This window comes from Penicillium verhagenii (genome assembly GCF_028828195.1).
Source record: "Penicillium verhagenii strain IBT 33310 chromosome Unknown utg000002l_segment0_segment0, whole genome shotgun sequence".
NCBI classification, from domain to species: domain Eukaryota; kingdom Fungi; phylum Ascomycota; class Eurotiomycetes; order Eurotiales; family Aspergillaceae; genus Penicillium; species Penicillium verhagenii.
In genome coordinates, this window is record NW_026643166.1 from 1,385,633 (window position 1) to 1,407,532 (window position 21,900).

Here is a 21,900-nt window from a genome sequence, read left to right on the forward strand (position 1 = left end):
CACTTTCCCTTTTTCTCTCCTCTCCTCCGTGGCTTGAGGCCTAAGCGCCGCGATGCAGCCAGATCTGAGAAACCCGCGATCCTGGTCCTCGATGATGATCATCTGCACACCCGGATCGATCATTCCAGAGGGACGGATATGAGAGGATCCCCTCGGTCAGCGGGATGGGGTATGGGAAAACCTTGGAAAAGGCTGGATGGAACTAGATCTACCCCTCCATGGCTAAGTGCGGATCTGTACGCACATGAATCGGCAACAGGCAAAAGGCAATCCCGAAACTACCAGGGTTGACACCCATGAGACCGGTACCGATGGAGGCTACGTACGGTCTACTTTAGTAGTTGCACTAGGATCCTTTCTCCGTTGGTTTTCCATGGAGACAACGCACAATCACTTTGTTTTTGTTTTTTTTTTCCCGCGCTTTTCCTTGTTTCGTGTTTTGTGGTTTTGCACCCCTATCGGTATCTGCCATTATGGAACACTGGAATACTACAGTAGATCAGTTGGCGTGGTCGATCGGGGGAAAGTGGAGGCTGGCTGAGATACACAATGGAAATGTATGTAAAAATGTATGCAAATCCCGAGAACCGAATCCACTTTGGTGTCACGGCCTTTGAGCGGGACGGCTCTGGCCGGGCATGCTGTACATGGACATGTGGTACATGTGCAAGATCACGGTTGCAGAACATGTTCAACCATTTGAACCACAGACCACCAGATAGAGAAAAGATTTGAAGAAATCCACAAACCTAGAATCATGCGACGTCACACAACCCCGCCTAGATTCCATTCCAGGTTTCTGGGTTTTGGAGAAAAGCTCATCTGTATACCCTAGACTCTACCCTAGAGCCTAGCTTGAGTTCGCGGATATGTTCGGGGCTTAATGAGGAAATTTGACGGGGTTATTCGCCCTCACGAAACAGAAAATGGAGAGAAAAAAAAAAAATTTCTTTTTTTCAAAATTAAAAGAATGAATGCATACATATTCGGAGATTCCGAGTTAAAGCTCAAAAAGTCCGGTCAAATGACGCCCCTCTTGATATCTTGCGGCTTGCATAGCGTTCTATCCTCCTCTCGCTTCAATCTTCTCTCCGTTTCTAACGACTTGCAGGCGCCTGTCAGAGATCCCCGATGCAAGATAGATCTGCCATCAGATTATGAATCTGATCAGAGCCGGGATCTGATCAGAGCCTCACCGTCCTATTGGTTCATCGGTGCTCTGAGGCCCATTGAACAAGATTACTGGAACCGCTCCCTTCTTCCCCGGGAAAGTTAATAGTCCACATGAATTCATGCGGATGTCAGAATGCAGACCGGGAGAAAAGAAAAAAAGAAAAGTTACTTAACTCCGTAATTAAATGAATTCAAAAGCAAGAGCACTGACCTCTGTCAAAAGTCCCCCTTGCCTGGGACCAGTGAGAACTGAAACGATGCGGAAAGAATTCACCGATAAGAATTCTAAACGTAAGATGATATTGATACTGGAGGCAAATTACTTGGCTCTAGAACTACACATGAGTCAAGCTCCATCTCTACTGGTATAGAGAGAGAATGGAATCTGCGAGGGGGAACAAAATGTGTACGAAATGCAAATACCTGCTGTGCCACGCGAGAAAAAATCTGATATATTGAAACTTGATTCTTTTTCCGACTTTTCCCCCTCTTTCCCCCTCCATTCTCAGGTACAATGCATAATCCACCGCATCTGCGTAGAACATTTGAAGATCTGACATGAAATCAACTGACAAGAAAGGAAAAAAGAAAACTCCAACTACGTACTCCATCCTACTTGCATAACCAAGAAAAACTAAATCCCCGTGCATCTGATTCCCATTGCCAGACAAAGTGCATCTAGCTGAACAAACCTAATCGCCAAACCACCGTTGTAACTTGTAAGAGCATATCCCGAATCGAAACACCTGAAATCCGAAATCCCAATCCCATTCCTACCCATTCCCCTTAACCATGCATTTCTTTCTTTCCTGTCGACGCATGCACCATGCACATGTGCATGTGTATAGTATGCCCATGCATACGTACAGACTCCAGACGCACTCTCCTCCGTACTCTACTGCAAAGTAAAGTAGTAAAGTACACGGACCCGGCTAGATGACCCGCACAAACGCACACATCCAGCAAGGGGGTTTCCAAGAATACTCCCAACCAGGTAGGAGGTCTAGAGAGAATACGGAGCGTGGGCGTGTTGCCACTCCACTGCCACTGCCACTATTGAGGTCCCGCGTGTCGCGACATTTCATCCTTCAATTTCCAGATGCGACATGCGTCTCGGCTTCATATTTCCGCCCAACCCCGCCTGTATATTGGATCAATTTTGACAGGGATCTATTTGTATTTCCCTTCAATGTTCGCGATCTATTCCTGGCGTTGTAAATTAATGTGAGCCTCCAACGAGAGGCGCCGCGCTGTGGACCTGGGGTGGGGGACGTTGTGGTTGTGGCGTCGAGTACTGACAATTTACTCTACTTTGAAGCTCCGGGCCTCTCATCAGTCTTAAGTGCGAAGTAATAGTTAGCAGGTACATTACTCGCTATGCCTGGTAGTCAATTAATTAGTAGAAGCGAGATTCAGGTCGATCTCGGATCGAGGAAGAAGGATTTTTGCATATGACCTCACTTGCGGATGGGCCATGTGATGATTGGGGAAAAATATTCCAAATGCATTTTGGGCATTGAATGTCGATTGCGCAGATGCCTGGAATTTACTGTGAAGGTAATTGCGGGCAGGGGTTTCAGATGACAAGGGAAGCGTTGAGTGGTTTGCTCGCATGTTCGTATGTTCTGATGTGCAGGTGCCAGGTGGCCCCGCTTCACCGCTACAAGAGATTATGGGCATGTAGGACAGAATCCTTTGATATAAGATGTCACCGCCACATTAGGTGCACGGCGCTACTGCAAATAATCATGGCGAAACTGGGCCTGAGCTGTTCTCAGAGAGGGGGAGAATGTCCGAGGATTGGAAGAGTTGATGTCATTTCGATGTTGGGATGGGCGTATTTGTAAAGGCCGTTATTTGGCATGGGCCTAGATCTTGATTACGGTCAATTCATCTTTCGTATGGGGAATTTTTCCTTGAAGATGCAGATTTGGATGAAAAAAAAATAAGAATGTATGTATATGCTTAAGGTTAACATATTTTTCAATGGTATTAACAGATAAACATTGCAGGTGCTGTACAAACACGCAATCTGGGTTTAACAGATGGCCAAGAAAACAAGAGGATCAGAGAGAGAAAAAAAGAAAAGAAAGGAACCAAACAACAAAAACAAAGCACTTTTCAAAGTATCCAGGAACCGATCAATGGCGCTCGATTGCGTTGCTTGCATCGGCAAGAAAGGAAGAAGAAAAAAGAGGATCGGAAAAAATGGGGGATGTCAGTCTTGCGAAATCAAAATCGAACGACACAAAACAAGAAATTCCCCCTTCTTGTCCTGTTCTTGATCTCCTCCCAGGGGCTCCCTGTTCAAACCAAGTCCCCTGTCCAGGGATATATCAATTTCAGCACGGACACATCCGCACCCACACCCGCACCCACTGTGGCGGGGGTCTTTGTGTCTCGAATGGTCAAGCCCATGGCTTAGCCCAGGCGAGATGGAAATGGGGAAATGGGGTATTTCGAACAATCAGCAATCCAGGCTCCAAAGATCGGCCCGAGGGCTCCAACTCCCGGCCTCCCCGAGCCACTCAGGATCACGGAGTTGGTCGCCTCTAAAGTGCAGGCTCAGCACACCGCCGCGTCATGTGGGAACGCCTCGCTAAATACGATCGATGGCTTTTTTACGCTGTTTGCGAGTTGGCGAGACCGTCACTATCAAGCAGGCCAGCCTCCTTGGCGAGCTCGTAGAATTTGCCGCCTTGCTTGATCAGCTCTGCTGGGGTATCAAACTCCGCCACCTGACCCTTGTCCAGAACGACGATTCGATCAGAATCGATGATGGTGTTGATTCGGTGCGCAATGGTAATAATAGTACGGTCTGAGAAGATGTCACTGCGCAGGGTACGCTGGAGCAGAGCGTCAGTCTCCACATCAACCGCGGCCTAGATGAATTGGTTAGCTTTTTGAGACTTGATGGAAAGAAATTCGCATTGACTAACAGTAGCTTCGTCCAGGACAAGAATGTTGCTAGGTGTCAAAAGAGCCCGAGCGAGTGATACCAGCTGGCGCTGACCTTGACTAAGGTTGGATCCTGTGACCAGATTAGCGGTGGTCGAATTTGGCTTGAGTGGATTTTTATTTGTTCTTACCTCCTTCCTGGATAACAGCGTCAAGCTGGCCTTCCATTCCAGAGACGTGGTCCTTCAAGCGAGCGTGTTCTGGTATATGTAATTAGCTTCCGTGGTGCAAAAGATAGATATAATTCAATCCTACCAATTACACTCCACAGTGCAGTATCGTCGTGAACGTGTCGAGGATCCAAGTTGTCACGCAGGGTTCCTTCAAACATCGCAGGATCCTGAGGAATGATAGCCAGACGACCACGGAGGTCAAACAAGCCAATCGTGGACACATCAAGACCATCGATACTGGTAAGAATGTTAGAATAATTGTCAAATGAGATATATACTTTACTGGGGGTCATTCTTACCTGATACTACCACTGGTAGGCTCAATGAGTCGGAATAGCGCCAATGTGAGCGAACTCTTTCCGGCACCAGTGCGACCAACAACACCAATCTTCTCGCGTGGCTTGATATCGAGATTGATACCCTTGAGAACCAAGTCCAGGCCCTCGCGGTAACGGGTGCTGTAGTTATTGAATGACACGGCACCTTGAGCAGGCCATCCAATGGCAGGTCGGCTCTTGAAGATGACCTCTGGTGCCTCGCTAGGCAGATTAGCATACTCAAGAACACGCTCGACAGAGACGATGTTGGTTTCAACTTCAACGGTCTGGCGAACAATCCAGTTCAAGGACTGGGTGATCTGAAGAGCGTATGACATGGCCAAACCGACCATACCTGCCGAGATACCGCTGCCAGTGGAAACTGAAAGGATCGCGAGTCCAGCAGAAGACAGAATGATGATTGAACCGATGAACTCGAGACGAACAGCGAGCCAGCGGTTGGCGCTAATGGATGGGAAGTAAGCCCGCAAATTGGCGTCCATTCTCCATTCGTTTTCCAGTGCAAAGCGGTTCTCCTGTCGATAGGCACGGATGGTCGAGATACCACCCAGAGACTCCTGGAAATGAGCGAAGATTGGGCTACGAGTGACGCTGTCCAGACGCTTCAACTCACGAGAAGTTCTCAGATAGTACTTCTGGTAGCTGAGGTAGATATAACCTAAGGGAATGACCAGCAGCAGGAAGGCAGGCGTTGAGCTTGCAATGACGACCATCGTAAACATTGCGCGAGCAGTGTTAGCGAAAAGCATGTTGAAGGTACGGGCAAGCACCTCATCGACTCGGTAGATATCGCTAGAGAATCTGTTGAGAATCCGACCAGATGGGGTGGTTTCAAAGAATTGCATCGGTGAACGGAAGATAGCAAACGCCATCCGCTCGTGCAGCTTGCGAGAAGCCTCAATAGAGCAGAAAATCCACAAGATCAAGTTCTGCACAATGACAAGAAGAGAGGCACCCAGACCAAAGGACAGGTAGACACCAATGAACATGCCTGTGCTCTCATTGCCACCTTGCTTTTCATTCATTTCAGTCCAGTGTTTAAGCCAGTAGTTTCCAAGAACCTGGGATGTTTGAGCAGCCAGCATGGCGATCAAGTAGACTGCGACCGCAGCAAGATTGCTGTTTTTGGCGTACTCGCCATACACGCCCCACTTGACCTTGCCCTGCTGAGAAGTTTCCTGGGTTTGCTTGGTCTTGAGGACATTCTCCTCGTCACCAAGTTTGCGTCTGGGACCTTGCCAGGTGGCAGTGCTGGCACGACGCAGAGTAGCAAAGCTCTTCTTGCGCCCAGGTTCGCTCGAACGTTTGATAGGGACAAGGGAGCCGGGCTCCTCTAAATCTTCGCTGTCCGAATCATCCTCATTGTCGAGTATCGCGGTCTCCTCGGAGCCTTCGCGACTCGCAATTTCGTCGTCGGAGCCAATAGGAGTGCGTTCTTCTTCAGATTCCACCAGATTGGTGTTCACAAGATTGGCGATTTCACCCTTCATGGCCATGAGTTGCTGGTAGGTACCCGATTCAATGATGGTCTTGTCGCGAAGCAGGCCAATGTAGTCTGCCTCCTTAAGTACTGTGATAGCATTGGTCGCAAGAATTCTGGTTTTGCCACTCAAAACTCCAGAAGGACCAAGAACCTTGTTGATAATATGGCGGCCAACATGCTGGTCAACTGCGGAAAGAACATCGTCCAAGAGGTAGATATCTGCACGGGCATAGACTGCTCGGGCAAGTGTCAATCGGGCCTTTTGTCCTCCAGAAAGGGAAATTCCACGCTCTCCAACTTCAGTCTGATCTCCATCGGGCATAATCTTGAAGTCGTCAATCAAAGCGCAGGCTTCCACGGTGAGGTCGTAGAAAGCAGGATCCCATCGGTGACCGAAAACAATATTTTCCCGAACACTTGCATTCATCACCCAAGGTGCCTGTGCAACATAGGCGACGCGACCTCGCACAACGACTTCACCCTGGCTCTTCCACAGTTCACCGAGAATCGACTGGAGCAGGGAGGATTTTCCGGCGCCGACCCGACCAACAATACAGCTGAGCTCACCCTTGCGTGCACTCAAATCAATATTTTCCAGAACAGTAGTGCCGGAATAGCGGTTCCAGGTGAAGGAAGCGTCACGAACGCGGACGGATTCATCGCCTGCATGTTCCACAGGGTCTTGGAAGGTGACAGCCTCGGTTTGCAGTTCGTCGGCCAAGAAGTACTCCGTCAATCTTTTAACTGCAACGGTCGATTCAATAATGGAGGTGATGACCATCGGCAAAATCGAGAGTGGGAAAGTCAGTAAGTTGAAGAGAGTCAAGGCAGGGAAAACAATGTCAGTGGTCAAAGGGCGATCACTGGTCAGCACAAAGACGGTAAATGTCGAGCAAGACACAAGGAAAGGAGTTGACTGCCAGGTGAAGTTGGCCACGGATTGTGTGGCACCGATCTTGCGAAGGGTGTTAAGTTCCAGATCGTTTCGGATGTGGCTAAGCTTGTTCATAAACGCCGTATTCCAGGCGTAGAGCTTGATACTCTTGATATTGTTCAAGATCTCAGTCATCAGGCGAGTTCTCGAATCCTTGTTCTTCATTTGCGTGATCTGCAACTTCTTCATCAACCGCGCAATAAACCCGTTGAGCGGGATCATAAGAATCATCACTCCCACACCAGCGAACATGCTCAGTCCAACCAACTGGTAGAGAGAAAGCATGCATAGGGTGATTTGGAAGGGTGCAGATAAAAGTTGAGTACCGAATTGGGTCAAGTCCGAAAGACGCTGCTGATCGACAGCCATATGGTTGACAATATCACCAGTGGTCTTGGCGGAGCGGCCCTCGCTTGAAAGACGCAGAGATTTGCCGTAGATAAGGGCAGTCAAAGATGACTTCACTCGCATACCGCTGTCAAAGGCTCGCTGGAAATACTGGTGGAGGAAGCTGGTCTGGCAGACCGAGACAAGGAACATGGCCAATGCAATGGCAATACCACGGATAACCGGCTGAGGTTCGGGGCCGCGGTATGAATCAATGAAAGTGATTAGGTATCGCAGCAGCTGTGGCTGCACGAACGCAAGCATATCACTGGCTGACTTGATCATAGCACCGCGCATATAAGGACCTCCGAACGCCTTGAAGAGTGCAATCCAGAGAGAAGGGTTCTTCTTCTTCAGCTCTACCTGCCAAGCGCCATTTAGTTCGTCAACGGTAGCACGGGTAGTATCGCGACGGCGAAGATTCCACAGGTCATCTTGGGTGAGGTAGTTGCTGTACCCAAACTTCATCAAGGGAGTCATCCAACCAAACGTGAGAACCGAGAAGATGTCGGCATAGTTATAAGGGCATTCGTCTTCGTCACCAAGAGCATCATAAGCACTCTGCTTCTTTGGAACAAGGTACTCGAGCACGAATTCCAGAAGCGCCAATCCTAGACTGACATTGATGCAGACAAAGTATGGTAGGCTGGTTAAGTACTCCTTTCTTGAAACAAGAGATTGCAGCTTGATGGCATAAGCGATAATGAAGAAGAGCCAGTAAAACAGCACTACCCCATTGGGTTGACGACTCCGCCAATGCTCAAAGTACTGCACTGCATAGATGACGCCCAGTGAGAAAAAGGTGAGGACCGAGGACCAAAAACGGATGTCGACCCAGAACTTCTTCGGTTGTGTTTCGGCTTGTATGGCTGCTTGGAGAGCAGTGACGAATAAGATATGAGCGAGCACGACCTATGTTGAGACGGAATGTGTCAGTTCGGCTAGATCTGGTGTAACGACAGGGAGAGAGTGATAAGGAATTCACGAACCAACTTGGTGTAGAAATGCCAATTCTTCGAGACAGGTGCTGGAATGCGCTTCTTCAGCAAAAGCCATAGCGCACCAGCACCACCAATGAATCCCCATACCGCGACTAAAGCGACAATGACGTCCAGAAAGCATGGGGTGAGGTGGAAGCCCGTGGAGCTCATGGGCCCCCATCCCTCCGAATCGCTACAGAAAGAATGCCGGTGACGATCAAAGACGGTTGCGAGATGTGATTGCGAGACTCCCGGTTGGGAGTCTCCCAGAAACACCTGGGAAGAGCCGTCCAACATTTTGGTGTCAAGCAGCAAGAGCCCGATATTCCATTCGGGATAGCGCGAGGAGAAAAAGGGACGGTGTCGGGAAACTCGAAGGCTCGCAGGTTGCTTAGTAAAAGGCCGAGCTAGTGACGCCGTAAATTCCGGTCGGCCTTGCTTACCGCAACGAGCCCCAGAGAGATAGTGGAGACTTAGTCTCCACTGTACAACGTCTAGAAAAAGACAAGAAAATAAGAGATCTTTTGGTAAAGTAAACTAGAATACATGCGCTCGGGGTTGTAGATATGGGTGAAATTTCCTATTAAAAGTTGTATTTTTTTCTCAGTTTTATGTTGCTTGTAATGCCCTTGCGTGCCCCCTCTCTAGGTACTATTGACCGGTCACGTGTTTTGCATGATAAGCAACAGCTAAGCCAAATCTGGATTTAGATTGCGATCGAGGAATACTGTATCCTCTTCATCTGATTGGTTACTTCAACTGTTGTGTTTAACAAAGGCCACTTGAACGATCTTCGAATTCAACCCCGTCAAATCCCATCTTCGGGTCCTTGCATATGGAGATTATGTACCTACTACTAGGTACTTGAGCAGGGCGAGTCCAGTCGCCTGGCAACTTGGACCTAGATGTATACCTAGGTATGGGCATAGGTACCAGTTGACCTAAACATCGATTGATCGAACATTGAACACTGCCTAGATGTACTTACGTGCAATATATATGTATGTAGAAAAATAGATTAGTCAACTGATTCATCTACCTGTGGTAAAATACCAGTTGACCAGAACTTCTACATGTATCCACGGATGCACATGTTTCCAAGGTAATATTTAAACCTTCAAATGTTAACTAAACTACATAACATTAGAATTTTCATCGTTGGAACTCGAGCATTCAATGCGGGCAATGTCTTGAGATTGCAAGGGCAACTAGTAGTTACCATGGACAACTGGGCAGTGCTGACAAAACATTGATGCCTGTAACTAACATTAAATGACGTAACTAGTTAGCACACGTTCCTACTGCTTATGCAGCGACATTTGAACATTCGAACCTGCTAGAGCATGAAACTGTCAACATTTGAAATCTTCAAATTGTAATTTCTTCCAGGACCTTCCAATGTTCCAAAGTACAAAACAAATCTTGATGTACCACATACTAATTTCAAAGCAGGTAATTGATTGATACACCCTCTCCTTGAGGTCACTGCCGCATATTTCCACTATGTGACTATGTAGTAGTAGCTGGAAAGCTGTTTGCTTAACCCCACCGTGAGTCACGTCGGGCAACTATTTTGGCGTAGCTTGTCTTGTACAGCCACCTTTTACAAATTTATACGCTTTTGATTGGACAAAATTTGATAGAAGCAGTGCCTCAATCTTCAAGTAATATCTCCAATCGAACATAAAATTCGAACGTAGTAGAAGGCCAGGTGCGCGATCGTTCTTCCTTGTCGCATACTATAAAAGGCCCCGCCTGCCATCTCTGTGCTAGGGCGGTCAGCACCTAACCGATCGCCTACAGGACGATCATCATTCCATTTAAAGGATTCGAATTTGAACACGCAAGGTTCATCATGGTCGACTCAACACACATTGAGAGCCTGTTAAAAAGGCCTCTCTATGGTAGGTGATCTCCAAACAAACACCTGAGGGGTAGTTCTCTTAATGACTCGTAAACAGTCTATGACCTTCCCCCAGAGCTTCTTGCGACTTTAACTACGAAAGCCGAACACCAACCTATCGATAACCCCACCCCCGACGACCCCGTGAGAAATACCGACGTCTCGGCTCAGGACCTTTCCATCGCAACTTCCTCATCATGTACTCTCTGCAAAGTCTCCTATGCCAATGTCGAGGAACAGCGCAGCCACGTGCGCTCCGACCACCACCGCTTCAACATCAAAGCGCAACTGCGTGGCAATGCCCCTCTTGACGAGATTCAGTTTGCGAAGGCAGTCGGCGATCTTGACGAATCAATCTCGGGCTCAGAATCCTCGGAGTCGGAGTCGGACGAAGCCGATGGCAGCGCCGACACGACACTCACGGCCTTGCTCAAAAAGCAAGCCAAGCTTTCAGGGAATAATGAGGAGGAGGAAGAAGTCGTGAAAAAGGGAGAAGCAAAGAATGCCTTGTTCTGGCTATCGAGCTCCGGTTTACCGTCAAATAAATCGCTAGGTGTTTATCGGGCCATTTTCTCAGCGACCGAGCAGGATGAGCCGGGTCACTTGGTGGACACAATACGGAAAAAACAACTGGCACCAGTGAAAGCGCGTACCAATAACGCACAAGCCCAGGACCCCACCGCATCTGGTCCTCATATATTCATGTGTATGATCGGAGGTGGTCACTTTGCAGCTATGTTGGTGTCACTAGCACCCGAAATTCATCGCAAGCAGGGTGGTGTCGAGGAACGACAGGCGCGCGTCATTGCGCATAAGACGTTCCATCGTTATACTACTCGGAGAAAGCAAGGTGGATCTCAGGGTGCAAGCGATGCCGCTCGAGGTGCAGCGCAGTCGGCTGGTTCTACCCTGCGACGCTACAACGAGGCCGCTCTGGAGAAAGACATCCGAGATCTGCTATCTGACTGGCGGAAAATGATTGATACCGCTGAGCTGTTATTTATTCGCGCAACTGGAAGGACGAATCGAAAGATTATTTACGACAAGCACGATGGTCAGGTTCTCAAGCAGAACGATCCTCGCATTCGAGGATTTCCTTTCAACACGCGCCGGGCGACTCAAGGAGAGCTCATGCGATCCTTCAAAGAATTGACCAGAATAAAGATCAGCGAGATTGATGAAGCTGCATTGGCAGCGGCAGCAGCGGCAGCAAAGCAGAAAGAGGAGGCTAAGCAATCGACACCGCGTCCGCAGCCTCCGAAGCCCAAGCCCAAGCTGTCAAAAGAAGAGGAAGCCGCACTGTTGCATACATCGCAGCTGCAAGCCCTCATCCGACGATCAAAGATCCCTGCTCTGATGTCATATATCTCTACTAACTCCATCCCCTCGTCATTCGTGTTCCAACCTGCCGACTCCCCACAAAATTTCCGTTGCCCTATGCCTATCCACTTTGCCGCAAATCTCAACTCACCAGCTGTTGTGAATGCACTCCTCACCAAGGCACAGGCAGACCCTACTGTTGTCAATAACGAGGGCAGGACGCCGTTTGAGCTTGCAGGCGACCGGGCCACCCGTGATGCCTTCCGCATTGCACGCCATGAGCTAGGCGAATCGAAGTGGGATTGGACGGCCGCCAAGGTTCCAGCCGCCGTATCAAAGGCAGATGCTGAGTCTCGAGCTGAGCGGGAGCGGACCGCTGCCGATGAGGAGGAGAACAACCGTCGCAAGGCTGGATTGGAGCGGTTGCAGAAGGAGGATGCCGAAAGAGCTGAAAGAGCTGCACAGCAGTCACACAAACCTGGTGGACGCACCCTTGGCGCTGTTGAGAAATCAGCGGCCGAAAAACGAGACGATGAGACACGAGGAATGACTCCTGAAATGAAGATGCGATTGGAACGAGAGCGACGGGCGAGAGCGGCAGAGGAGCGATTCCAGCGAATGCAGGGCAAATGAGTGCGCGCATCCTGCATTCACATTGCATGTCATTTGATCTCCTACCTCTCATTACGGAGGTCTAGCGTTTCCTATACATAACTCAACTTAGCGTTATGCCCTTCATGTAGTCTAGATGAGTCGAGATGAATTGATGAGATTAGCAACGGCCCGTTTCAATGGTATCGGCCACATTATATGCCACTGTAGCCTTACTGCTTCATGCCTTGTATTGTTACGCGTCCTCATTCTCTACTAGTACGTAATTCAATTTTCACATTGTGACATATTAAGTATTCTCCATAAAGCCTTTTTACTACAAACCAGCACGGGAGGAGAGTTAAAATCAAAAGAGGGAGGACACTGGTTCTGCTTTTGCGCGTTTTGCATAACTACTACCTACTACTAGTTTGACCGATTAATTGCAGCCCTGGAGCTCCCGAGCGTCCCCTAGTATACTACTACTGCTTTAGAACCTTGGAATCAATCTCAGAACAACCTTGGAATAAGTTGACTCGTGAGTGCTGCTATTGATGCCTGTGACCCTCTCTGTTAATGTTAACTTATGTAGTAATATCACCCGGACATTTCATCAAAGATCTGGACGCCTACTATTCTGTTCTTCAATACATACTACCAACTTGAAGTACTTTCCCCTCAGGTACACACTCTGTGCGTTTAAATTTTAACTTCAGTTTATTTTTAATATTTTTTGCTTGACTTCTATTACTACAAGTAGGCGCATGGTCTAAAATTATGCCTCGGTTATTAGGTCTGCAGGAGAGGTAACCAGGTAACCTGCATTTGATTCTATAAATACCTATCAGAGACTTTCTTCCCCATTACTATGCCTAGGAATCCTTTGAAATAGTTCGATACCGGGTTCCTGTTCTGTTTGCGAGTCCAGTCGTTCTTCGGTGACTTGCCACTGAATCTCCTTGACAATATAAGATTGGCTATGAGTGCTCTCTGCATTCTCAGCAAGGGCGATCTCGTCCTGAAGCTGAGTAAGACCTGGCTTCCGGCGACTGCGTGGAATACTAGTGCCTGTACTGTAGTCCTTGTAATATCGTCGGCCAGAGCTGGTGGCCTCTCCTATCCAAGCGGGGGAGTAGCGTCGTAAGAATTGGCGGAGGAAGGGCAGACATGGGCAAATAATGATCAGATTTGCTTCGATATAACTGCAAGATAGAAAGTTTGTGAGCTTATTGACTTGTTTAGAATTGAAGAAGTTTGGGTAATGCCTACATCCACATTTGCGGCGGTGCAATCTGGTATGTAGTATCGGTGGCTGTGAGGTATGGAATCAAGGTTTGGAGGCGCAGGATACTCGTGATGAATGTACTGAAAAGATTGAGTTAGAACGGAAACGGAGGCTTGATCCAAGACAGCCAAAGATGAAGTTGAGAAGTACTAACGCGCAACCGACGATGAACATGGCCATAAGTCCGTACTTCTGAACTCGGGGCATCTGCAGGCCCATGACGAGAGGAATTGGGACCACAATGAGGGCCAGGTCAGATACGATGTTGAGAGCGGCTGTTGCAATGTATAGACCGCTACGGTTGACGCAGTGTCCTGTTGTGATTGAGGAGTCCCAACCCTTTTGAATGGGGGTGCAAGCAAAGATCAAGGCAAAGATGATAGCTATGCTATATCCACACACGATAGCCGAGATGATATAAAGTGTCCATAGATAGCCGGGCTGTCGGTTCATTATACGGTGATAAAGAATAATGAGACCGACTTTGGCGAAAGCCAGACAAGGCACATAGATGACCGCTGCGACGAGGATAATCTTTTGAGGATAGATTTAGGTTAGAATGATTCGGAATCAGATTCAGATAGGCGGTCATTCAAGTACCTTTTGAAAGTAGTTAAACATTGGCTCTGTCACGTTCCATAGATGAATTCCAGAGCCGCCATAGATATAACCGCCTAATAGAATAATGTCAGAAATTGAATCGAACTGATGGTTTGGGGAGATATTGTCACGCACATAGGCATACGGCTTGTGTTGCGACGGAGAAAATCTATTTTGTATAGTAATCCCATTTCGTCAGTAATCACAATCATCATGGACTCCTGGCAACCCCTAAGATGCTTACCCAGGCTGCAATTATTGATACTTCACGACCGAGTTAGCCAATCCGCGTCTTTGATTAAGTTGCCTGGGAAGAAGTCTTGTATACCATCGTCCCATCCAAATTTTGACAAAATCCGCACTCTAGTCCAAATCCGCATAGCCAGAAAAAGGGTGCTTAAAGTCAGACCGACGGCAACAATGATCAAGGCCGACTTGAATTTCCAAGGATGAGAATAGTCGAAATCGGCCGTCACCCCAGGGGGCGGAGCGACCACCCCAACCTTGTCGGTCATCTTCAAATGTTGAGTGTTAGAGATATTTGAGCATCAAACGCCAGTCAATAGGTAGAGCTGATGTATGATGATGTGTGATTCAACCCGTGCCTTTTGACGTTTACAGTCGTGCATGGACTGTCATTATTGCAAATAACAGCCCATAGTGCTGGGGGCCAGACCCCCTGTACATACATAGCGTTGGCAGGATGCAAGCGACAGTGATAAAAGTAACTCCGCGATCCACCTTGGCTCAAGTTTACGCGGAGAACAGTACTCGGTGAAAGCCCGAAAACAGCGAGGAATTGCCATTCGTATATCTAGCGCATCCTTTGTGGCTGCTGGCTTGCATTAGGGCGGACTTGGGAGCGGGGGGCGTTACGTTAAATTGATCCACTTTGGCGTGTTGGTTGATCTGGTTGGTGATGGGGAGAGAAAAATGGGGATTCAGGATTGGAATCCTGGAGAATAATTAATTTGTCATTGGGAAATGCGAGAAAAATGGAATAGTTGTTGCTTCAAAGAAATCATGCAGAATGGCATTATCATTACTAGTAGAGGATTTATTAAACATTGATTAAACATTGATTAAACATTGAAGTAGAGTGATAGCAATTGGTGTACTTTATTTTGGGTGTGCCGATAGATAATTCAATGTTCAATGATTTCAATTTCACTTCATTCTCAGCTTTGACCTCTTGGAAAGAAAGAGGAGCCGCTTTAAGAGGCTCAAGATCGACAAGGACTGTCGATGAAGGGATCGGCGATTTAAACGAGCCATTGAAAACCCGTGTTGCATGGATCGCATTGCCTAAACGAAAAAGCAAGTACAAAAGTACATATTGATTTTTGGACTACAAAGGTCTCCACATCCCACGTCGCACCTTTCGAGTGGAGTGGAAGCTTTTCCACGGAGCCGATCGTCATGTCACTATACTATACAGTCTATACTAGACAGAGTTGGCGCAAAGAAACTCCACATAACTACGCCTGCTGTAGCTAGATTGTTTGAGCCGGAACTCAGGGGGGGCCTTGCTAGCAGTTCATAAAAATGAGCGAAATCAAGGGAGAAAAAAGAAATCCTTTAATCTTTCCCTTGTCAAGACCCAAAACTTAATTCACGAGAGCATCAAGGCTGCAATTGCAATCCGCAATGTTCGGCCTGAATACTCTCAAGGTTGGAGCTTTGTTCGGGCTGACTACCCTTGCACTGTCAGTCCAGGCATCTGAAAGCTCATCAAGCGAGTGCCGATGTTTCCCTGGGGATGATTGCTGGCCTTCAACTTCTGTTTGGAATGCTTTCAACCAGTCTGTGGACGGCCGCCTGGTGGCTACAGTGCCTCTTGCCACTCCCTGCCATACACCTCACTATGATGAGGAAGCATGTGCCTCTTTGAAGACTGGCTGGGATCTGCCAGAGGAGCAGTGAGTGATTTGCTGAAGAAGGTTGCGGTCTCAATCGAATTGAATTGTTGACAAATGTACCAGTTACCAATCTTCCTCGTCATTCATGGCCCCATTCTTCACCAATGGAACCTGCGATCCCTACCACCCCATTTCCAAACCATGCACCCTTGGCAACTTTGTTCGATATGCCGTCAATGTCTCCACCCCCACCCATGTGGCCAAGACTTTGAAGTTCGCGACCCAGCATAATATTCGTTTTATTATCCGTAACACTGGTCATGAGTATGATTGCCATGAAACTCCTCAAGATACCTTGAAATTATAATTCACTAATTCATGATAGCTACAATGGCAAATCCACCGGCGCCGGCGCCCTTTCGGTTTGGACTCACCACCTAAAGGATATCGAGTTCAAGGACTGGAGCGACAAATACTATACCGGAAAGGCCGCTAAGCTTGGCGCTGGTGTGCAAGGTGTTCAGGCCTATGACGAGGCCCAAAAACGTGGCCTTCGGATGGTCGGAGGAGAGTGCCCTACAGTCGGCCTTGCTGGCGGATATAGTCAGGGAGGAGGTCACTCGTCTTTGGCTTCAAAGTACGGACTTGGTGCTGACCAAGTCCTCGAGTGGGAGGTCATCGATGGCAACGGGAATTTCCTCACTGCCAACCGTGACCAAAACACCGATCTCTACTGGGCGCTGGCCGGTGGAGGTGGTGGTACTTACGGCGTCGTCTGGTCCATGACCTCCAAGGCTCATCAAGATAGCAAGGTGTCTGGTTTGAACCTTACTTTCACAACCACGGGAATCTCAGACGATACGTTCTTCAAGGCTGTGGAGTTCTACAACTCCCGTCTACCTTACATCGTGGATGAGGGTGTCATGACTCTCAACTTCCTGACCAATGCTTCTTTTGCCGTGGAGCCCATGACTGGACCCGGTGTTCCCCTGGCGAAACTCGAAAGCCTGATTAAGCCCGTCCTCGACGAGCTGAAGCGTCTTGGTATCAACTACACCTATCAGGCTGAAGAGTTCGACACCTATATGGACCAGTATAACTCTCAGGTCCCTGTCGTTGAAGTTGGAGTTGCTCAGTACGGTAGCTGGCTTCTTCCCCGGTCGGTTGTCGAGAACTCCAGCAACAATCACCAGCTGACACAGTCCATCCGCACCGTCTTGGCCGAACACGCCACTTTCACCACAGTTGCTGTCAATGTCTCAAGAGCAGTCACTGGTGATGTTTTCAACGCTGTGAACCCCGCGTGGCGCAGCGCCATCGCCCATGTACTCATGTCCACCCCTTGGGAGTACGATGTGCCGGAGAAGATGCGTCAGAAGCGAGAGCTGATGACCCACAAGCTGGTGCCTGCTGTCAGCAAGCTGGGCCCTGCCTCTGGTGCTTATCTTAATGAGGTATGTCTATGGAATGTTTAGTGGAATTCTCAACTGGAAAAGAAATCGAGAAGTACTAACAAATTGTGCGCTTAGTGTGACTTTGACCAGCCTAACTGGCAATACGCTTTCTATGGCAAGAACTACAACACTCTCCGCAGCATCAAAAAGAAGTATGACCCTCACCATCTCTTCTTTGGTAAGACTGCTGTTGGTTCTGAGGACTGGACCATCTCGGAGAGTGGGCGTATGTGCCGTGCAAACGGTTCCGCCGTCCGTATTGACACTTGAAAAGTATGGATGAGTATAGATCGCGCGATAGACCGTGGAATTTATTGAGTTTGGTAGACTTAGAAGACTCAATATTGGGAAGCTTAACAGATATTGTGATTTAAAATATTTGATTTCCAGTTCATACTATCATTTGAATTAAATTTCATCAACTACCTACTAGTAGTATACCATTATAGGAAATTTGAAGGAGGCAGGGGACTAAAATCCGAACCAACTCCCAGTGCGCGCAAATTTAGACAGGCTCTTCTCCGCGCGCTCCTTATATCAAGATAGTTGATGTGCTTACTACTTAGTATAATTAGCGGCACCGTATCCAGGATTCCAGATCAGATGTATCCAGAAACCCAGATCAGAAACGAATAGCCATTCTTCCGCCCTCCACCTTGCCACTCTTCAGCAATTCTATCATCTCATTAATATCTTCCAACTGGAACTCCCTGGGATGAATCTTAGGATAAACCCTATTCTCGTGAGAAAAAGCCACACACTCAGCGCACCCAATTTGACCCGGGACCTTTGCTCCAATAATCCTACCAACACAACACCGAGACATTAGCGCACATCCCAGCTATCAACAGTCAAAAAAGACCCATGGAAGAAAGAAAGAACTCACTTCAAAGCCCGATTCACAATCGAAATCATCGGCAACGAAACATTCTCCACCGGCACCCCAACAGCAATCAACCGGCCCTCAGGCCTCAAGATCCCAATCCCAGTCTCATACGCCCTCAACGCCCCCGAGGTAACAACCGCAACATCCACAAGCCTCCCCCCATTCAACCTCCTAACAGCCTCAGCCTCAGCCTCCACCCCCCCAACAGTCCCCGTATTAACCACCCCATCCACCAAGCCCGCCTCCAAAACCCCCCTCAACTGCCCCTCACACACATCCAACGCAAGAACCTTCCCCATCCCCCCATCATCATGACCCCCCACCCGCATCGCCCGCACATATTTAACCGCCATCTCCCCCAACCCCCCAACCCCAACAACAGCAACCGTCTCCCCGGCCTTCAGCTCCGCCCTCGAAATAGCATCCCACACCGTAATCCCCGCGCAAAACAGCGGCGACAGCTCCGCCGCTTGCACCGTCTTGCCGGACGGTATCTTGACCGCGCAAGCGGCATCGACGAGCGTGTACTCGCAAAAGTATCCAGGAGCGCTGAGCCCCATCATGTTCGCGTTGGGACAGAACTGGGGCCCGATGCGCGTGCATTCGTCGCATGTGAGGCATATGTCGCGCCAGAGCGGCGCGCCGACCCGGTCACCGGCTTTGAAGCCGTATGCTGCGGCGCTGGATCCTAGTTCTTCCACTGTGCAGACGGCTTCGTGGCCGATGACTAGGGGGAAGGTGGCGAGCCCGAAGCCGCCGCTTTCGGTTATGGCTATGTCGCTGTGGCAGAGGGTTGCTGCTTCGACGCGGACGAGGAGGTGGCGGGGTGATGGGGTTGGGGTTGGGATTTGGGCGATGACGATTGGGGCGCCGGGCTTTTGAGAGTGTTGTGTTAGTATGATGTGGTTTTCACATTTTTGGGTTGGTTAAGGTATGTATTTTGCGGTATATGAGTTCGATATTGCGATTTGTTTAGCTAGTATGTAGACTGGTGCCCAGGTGGGCCGGGCTTTTGATTTGGGGTTATTCAATTTCCCTGCACAACGTACCTCTGTGCAGAGGGCGGCTTTCATGGTTTTTGGCACCATTTTTATGTCAGACTTGAGTTCAAAATAGCAAATGCGTTGATGGTTAGATGGAGGTGATGAACATAATTTTATACACCAAAGCCCCCGGGGGGAATTGGCAGATATCAGAAATGAGTACACATAGTACTCTACACTACATGCACAAACAACTATTCTCAGCTTTCCCCTCTCCGGCTCGGCTCGAAAAACCATCGATCGAGGCCTCGTTTTCAGATGGACCACTTATATCAGCGGCACCCCCGCAGTGGCGCTAGAAAATCAGCGCAATGGGGCTGCAGTAATCGATAAGAGGTATCCCGAGGTCGTGGGTCCTCTCAGATGGGTTTAGTAGAAGTGGGGATAGTGGACAAATTTGCATGCATGTATAAACGAAGCTTTTGTTCAATCAGATGACAGGCAAAGTATGCACTACGATGCACCTGACTGCCAAGTGAGCTTTGCCAAGGTGTCAGATACGTACGAGTAAGGTATGCAGAAGCGAATTTAGAAAAAGAAGTCATCTTGAAATAATGCGATTGAAGTCCAGTGGTATCTCGATAGGTAAAAGTACAGGTTCATATGAATACATCGCTCAACAGTTGCAGGAGCAGAAAATCAATGTGCAAGAGACCATCAAGTAGATGGTGAATATTCACATAGCCAGATGCGACTCAGAATCGGGGTCATGCCCGAAGAAAAAAGAAAAAACAATGGGTCTCGAACAGAAAAGGTGATGATACAGGTGTGTTAATACAGGGTTGGTTCTTTGCAGCAATGAGGTAGGGCATCAGGGGGAGGAAGTCATATAGTACATATAGGTCACGGGTTGAGGAAAAAGAAAAGAGAAAAGGAAAGTTTTAGCGGCGTGGACGTAGACCAACGCGTCCCTCTCCGACGAGAGAGGTCCATCGCTGACCTAGATCGGCCTGGTTGCTGCGGCCCATTCGGCGCGCACACTCATCCCATTCTTGTTGGGAGAGTCGGAACTTTTCAAGGACTAGGTCCATGAGAATTTGATCTTCCTCGGCAGTCCAATCGTCAGAAGGTGCCGGGGAAGAAGCGTCCTCTACTTCAATCGAAGGAAGAGGCGCATCAGGATTGATGGGCGCAGACGATTGTTGAATGCGCATATCAATCAAACGCTGAGCAGGAGAAGGAGGAGATTGTGTAATGGGAGGAGAGTGCAGAGAATAGAAATCTGTTGAAGAGAGACCAAGGGGCAGGTCATAGGGAGCGTGGCGACGGCGTTTAGGTGTGGAAAGACGGTTGCGCGGGCGACCCATGTCCGAGTCGCTGTCGTCATCTTCGGAAGATCGGCGGCGCTTGTTAGCGCCGCGCGCGGGCGCAGAAGGAGGCGGTGGTGGTGTGGAAGCGAGTGTGACTGGGGGAGGTGTTGGGCGCGGCGAAGCAGGTCGTGCGACCTTGCTGCGCGTGCGCGGTGAGCGACGAGGAGCGTTGTTGATGGGAAGTGGACTTTGGAGGCGCAATGTCTTGGATCGGCGCGGTGAGAGAGCCGGTGATCCGCTAAGCAAAGATTGGAGCGCACGACATGTGCCTAGGAGGCCATTGCCTGATGGTAATCCTCGCTCTGAGGGAGGAGGAGTCGAGAAGAGACGGTTGGGAGTGAAGCGAGACGACCGGCGCACATCGCAGGGGATAGCGGATGGGAGCAGCATTGTTGCGCAAAAATATGATTTTTGATTGACGCAGCGAGAGAGGCTCCGGAAAGAGTGTATTGGAAAGGTATGAAGGAAAATTGGTGTCTAGAGTTGACGAGTTGCGACTTGTTTCGAGTGGATTTGTGCGCGATTTGCGACAGGTGATTGCGCCGGAGGTGGTTGTGAGGCGCGGCGACGGTGTTGGGGAGTAGATAAAGAGTGGAATATAATGTCGCCGATATGCGCTTCCGAATCCACCGGTTCCGAAGAACTGGCGACGTGATTGGGAAGTGGTTGTTGTTATGGTGTTGGTTGTTAGGGGAAGAGTTGGCGGGGGCGAAACGGGGGCGATAAAAGGATAAAAGAAATTCGGACGCAAACGGTCAAGCGAACATCAACACGGCTAAGGCTCCACTTTTTTCTTCAGAAATATCAAAGAATGTATAACGTATGGATCCCGAAATAGTAGCAATGCAGGATAAAGGAAAGTTCTTCAAAGAATTGTGTCAGACGTGAAGATGGTGTGTGTAAGAGAGAGATGGAAAAGAAAAGACAAATAAAGTCAAAGCGAAAGGAATCCAGATCAAGGTAACGAATGACTTGACCGATGACGATGGCTATCAGGTGCTGATTGACACTGTAGAAACTGGCAACTTGAAGATAGAGAAGTACTCTGCTTTTTCTATTATAATGCCATTCTACACTCTGATCTAGGATTGCCCCTCGTACTCATCCCACTCTACTCGTGGCCCAGTGAAACAAAGGAGGGCAGGGCTCAAAGGAGAGACTGCCCACCCATGCAAGGGATCCCAACTTCTCTCAGAGGGATCATTGAGATACACGAGATGGCC

The 21,900-nt window shown here is 48.8% G+C and overlaps 6 protein-coding genes across 6 annotated transcripts; 2 read left to right on the forward strand and 4 right to left on the reverse strand.

Moving 5' to 3' along the window:
- Window positions 1–3,794: 3,794 nt before the first annotated feature.
- N7466_000506 (ATP-binding cassette glutathione S-conjugate transporter YCF1) lies at window positions 3,795–8,723 on the reverse strand (the record flags this gene model as incomplete). Its single annotated transcript, XM_057159904.1, has 6 exons — window positions 3,795–4,055; window positions 4,113–4,204; window positions 4,263–4,331; window positions 4,387–4,541; window positions 4,604–8,358; window positions 8,436–8,723. The coding sequence occupies 6 exons, from the start codon at window positions 8,721–8,723 to the stop codon at window positions 3,795–3,797; spliced, it is 4,620 nt and encodes a 1,539-aa protein (XP_057026152.1).
- A 1,558-nt stretch (window positions 8,724–10,281) lies between these two features.
- Window positions 10,282–12,282, forward strand: N7466_000507 (putative C2H2 finger and ankyrin domain protein; the record flags this gene model as incomplete). Its single annotated transcript, XM_057159905.1, has 2 exons — window positions 10,282–10,330; window positions 10,388–12,282. 2 exons carry the CDS (start codon window positions 10,282–10,284, stop codon window positions 12,280–12,282), a joined length of 1,944 nt encoding a protein of 647 aa, XP_057026153.1.
- An 802-nt stretch (window positions 12,283–13,084) lies between these two features.
- N7466_000508 (uncharacterized protein) lies at window positions 13,085–14,640 on the reverse strand (the record flags this gene model as incomplete). The annotated part of the gene is made up of 5 exons (XM_057159906.1): window positions 13,085–13,442; window positions 13,510–13,605; window positions 13,680–14,059; window positions 14,126–14,199; window positions 14,454–14,640. 5 exons carry the CDS (start codon window positions 14,638–14,640, stop codon window positions 13,085–13,087), a joined length of 1,095 nt encoding a protein of 364 aa, XP_057026154.1.
- A 1,132-nt stretch (window positions 14,641–15,772) lies between these two features.
- Window positions 15,773–17,708, forward strand: N7466_000509 (FAD binding domain protein; the record flags this gene model as incomplete). Its single annotated transcript, XM_057159907.1, has 4 exons — window positions 15,773–16,044; window positions 16,108–16,308; window positions 16,370–17,438; window positions 17,514–17,708. The coding sequence occupies 4 exons, from the start codon at window positions 15,773–15,775 to the stop codon at window positions 17,706–17,708; spliced, it is 1,737 nt and encodes a 578-aa protein (XP_057026155.1).
- A 612-nt stretch (window positions 17,709–18,320) lies between these two features.
- N7466_000510 (uncharacterized protein) lies at window positions 18,321–19,412 on the reverse strand (the record flags this gene model as incomplete). The annotated part of the gene is made up of 2 exons (XM_057159908.1): window positions 18,321–19,199; window positions 19,374–19,412. 2 exons carry the CDS (start codon window positions 19,410–19,412, stop codon window positions 18,321–18,323), a joined length of 918 nt encoding a protein of 305 aa, XP_057026156.1.
- An 836-nt stretch (window positions 19,413–20,248) lies between these two features.
- N7466_000511 (uncharacterized protein) lies at window positions 20,249–21,067 on the reverse strand (the record flags this gene model as incomplete). Its single annotated transcript, XM_057159909.1, has 1 exon — window positions 20,249–21,067. The coding sequence occupies one exon, from the start codon at window positions 21,065–21,067 to the stop codon at window positions 20,249–20,251; it is 819 nt and encodes a 272-aa protein (XP_057026157.1).
- Window positions 21,068–21,900: the final 833 nt, after the last annotated feature.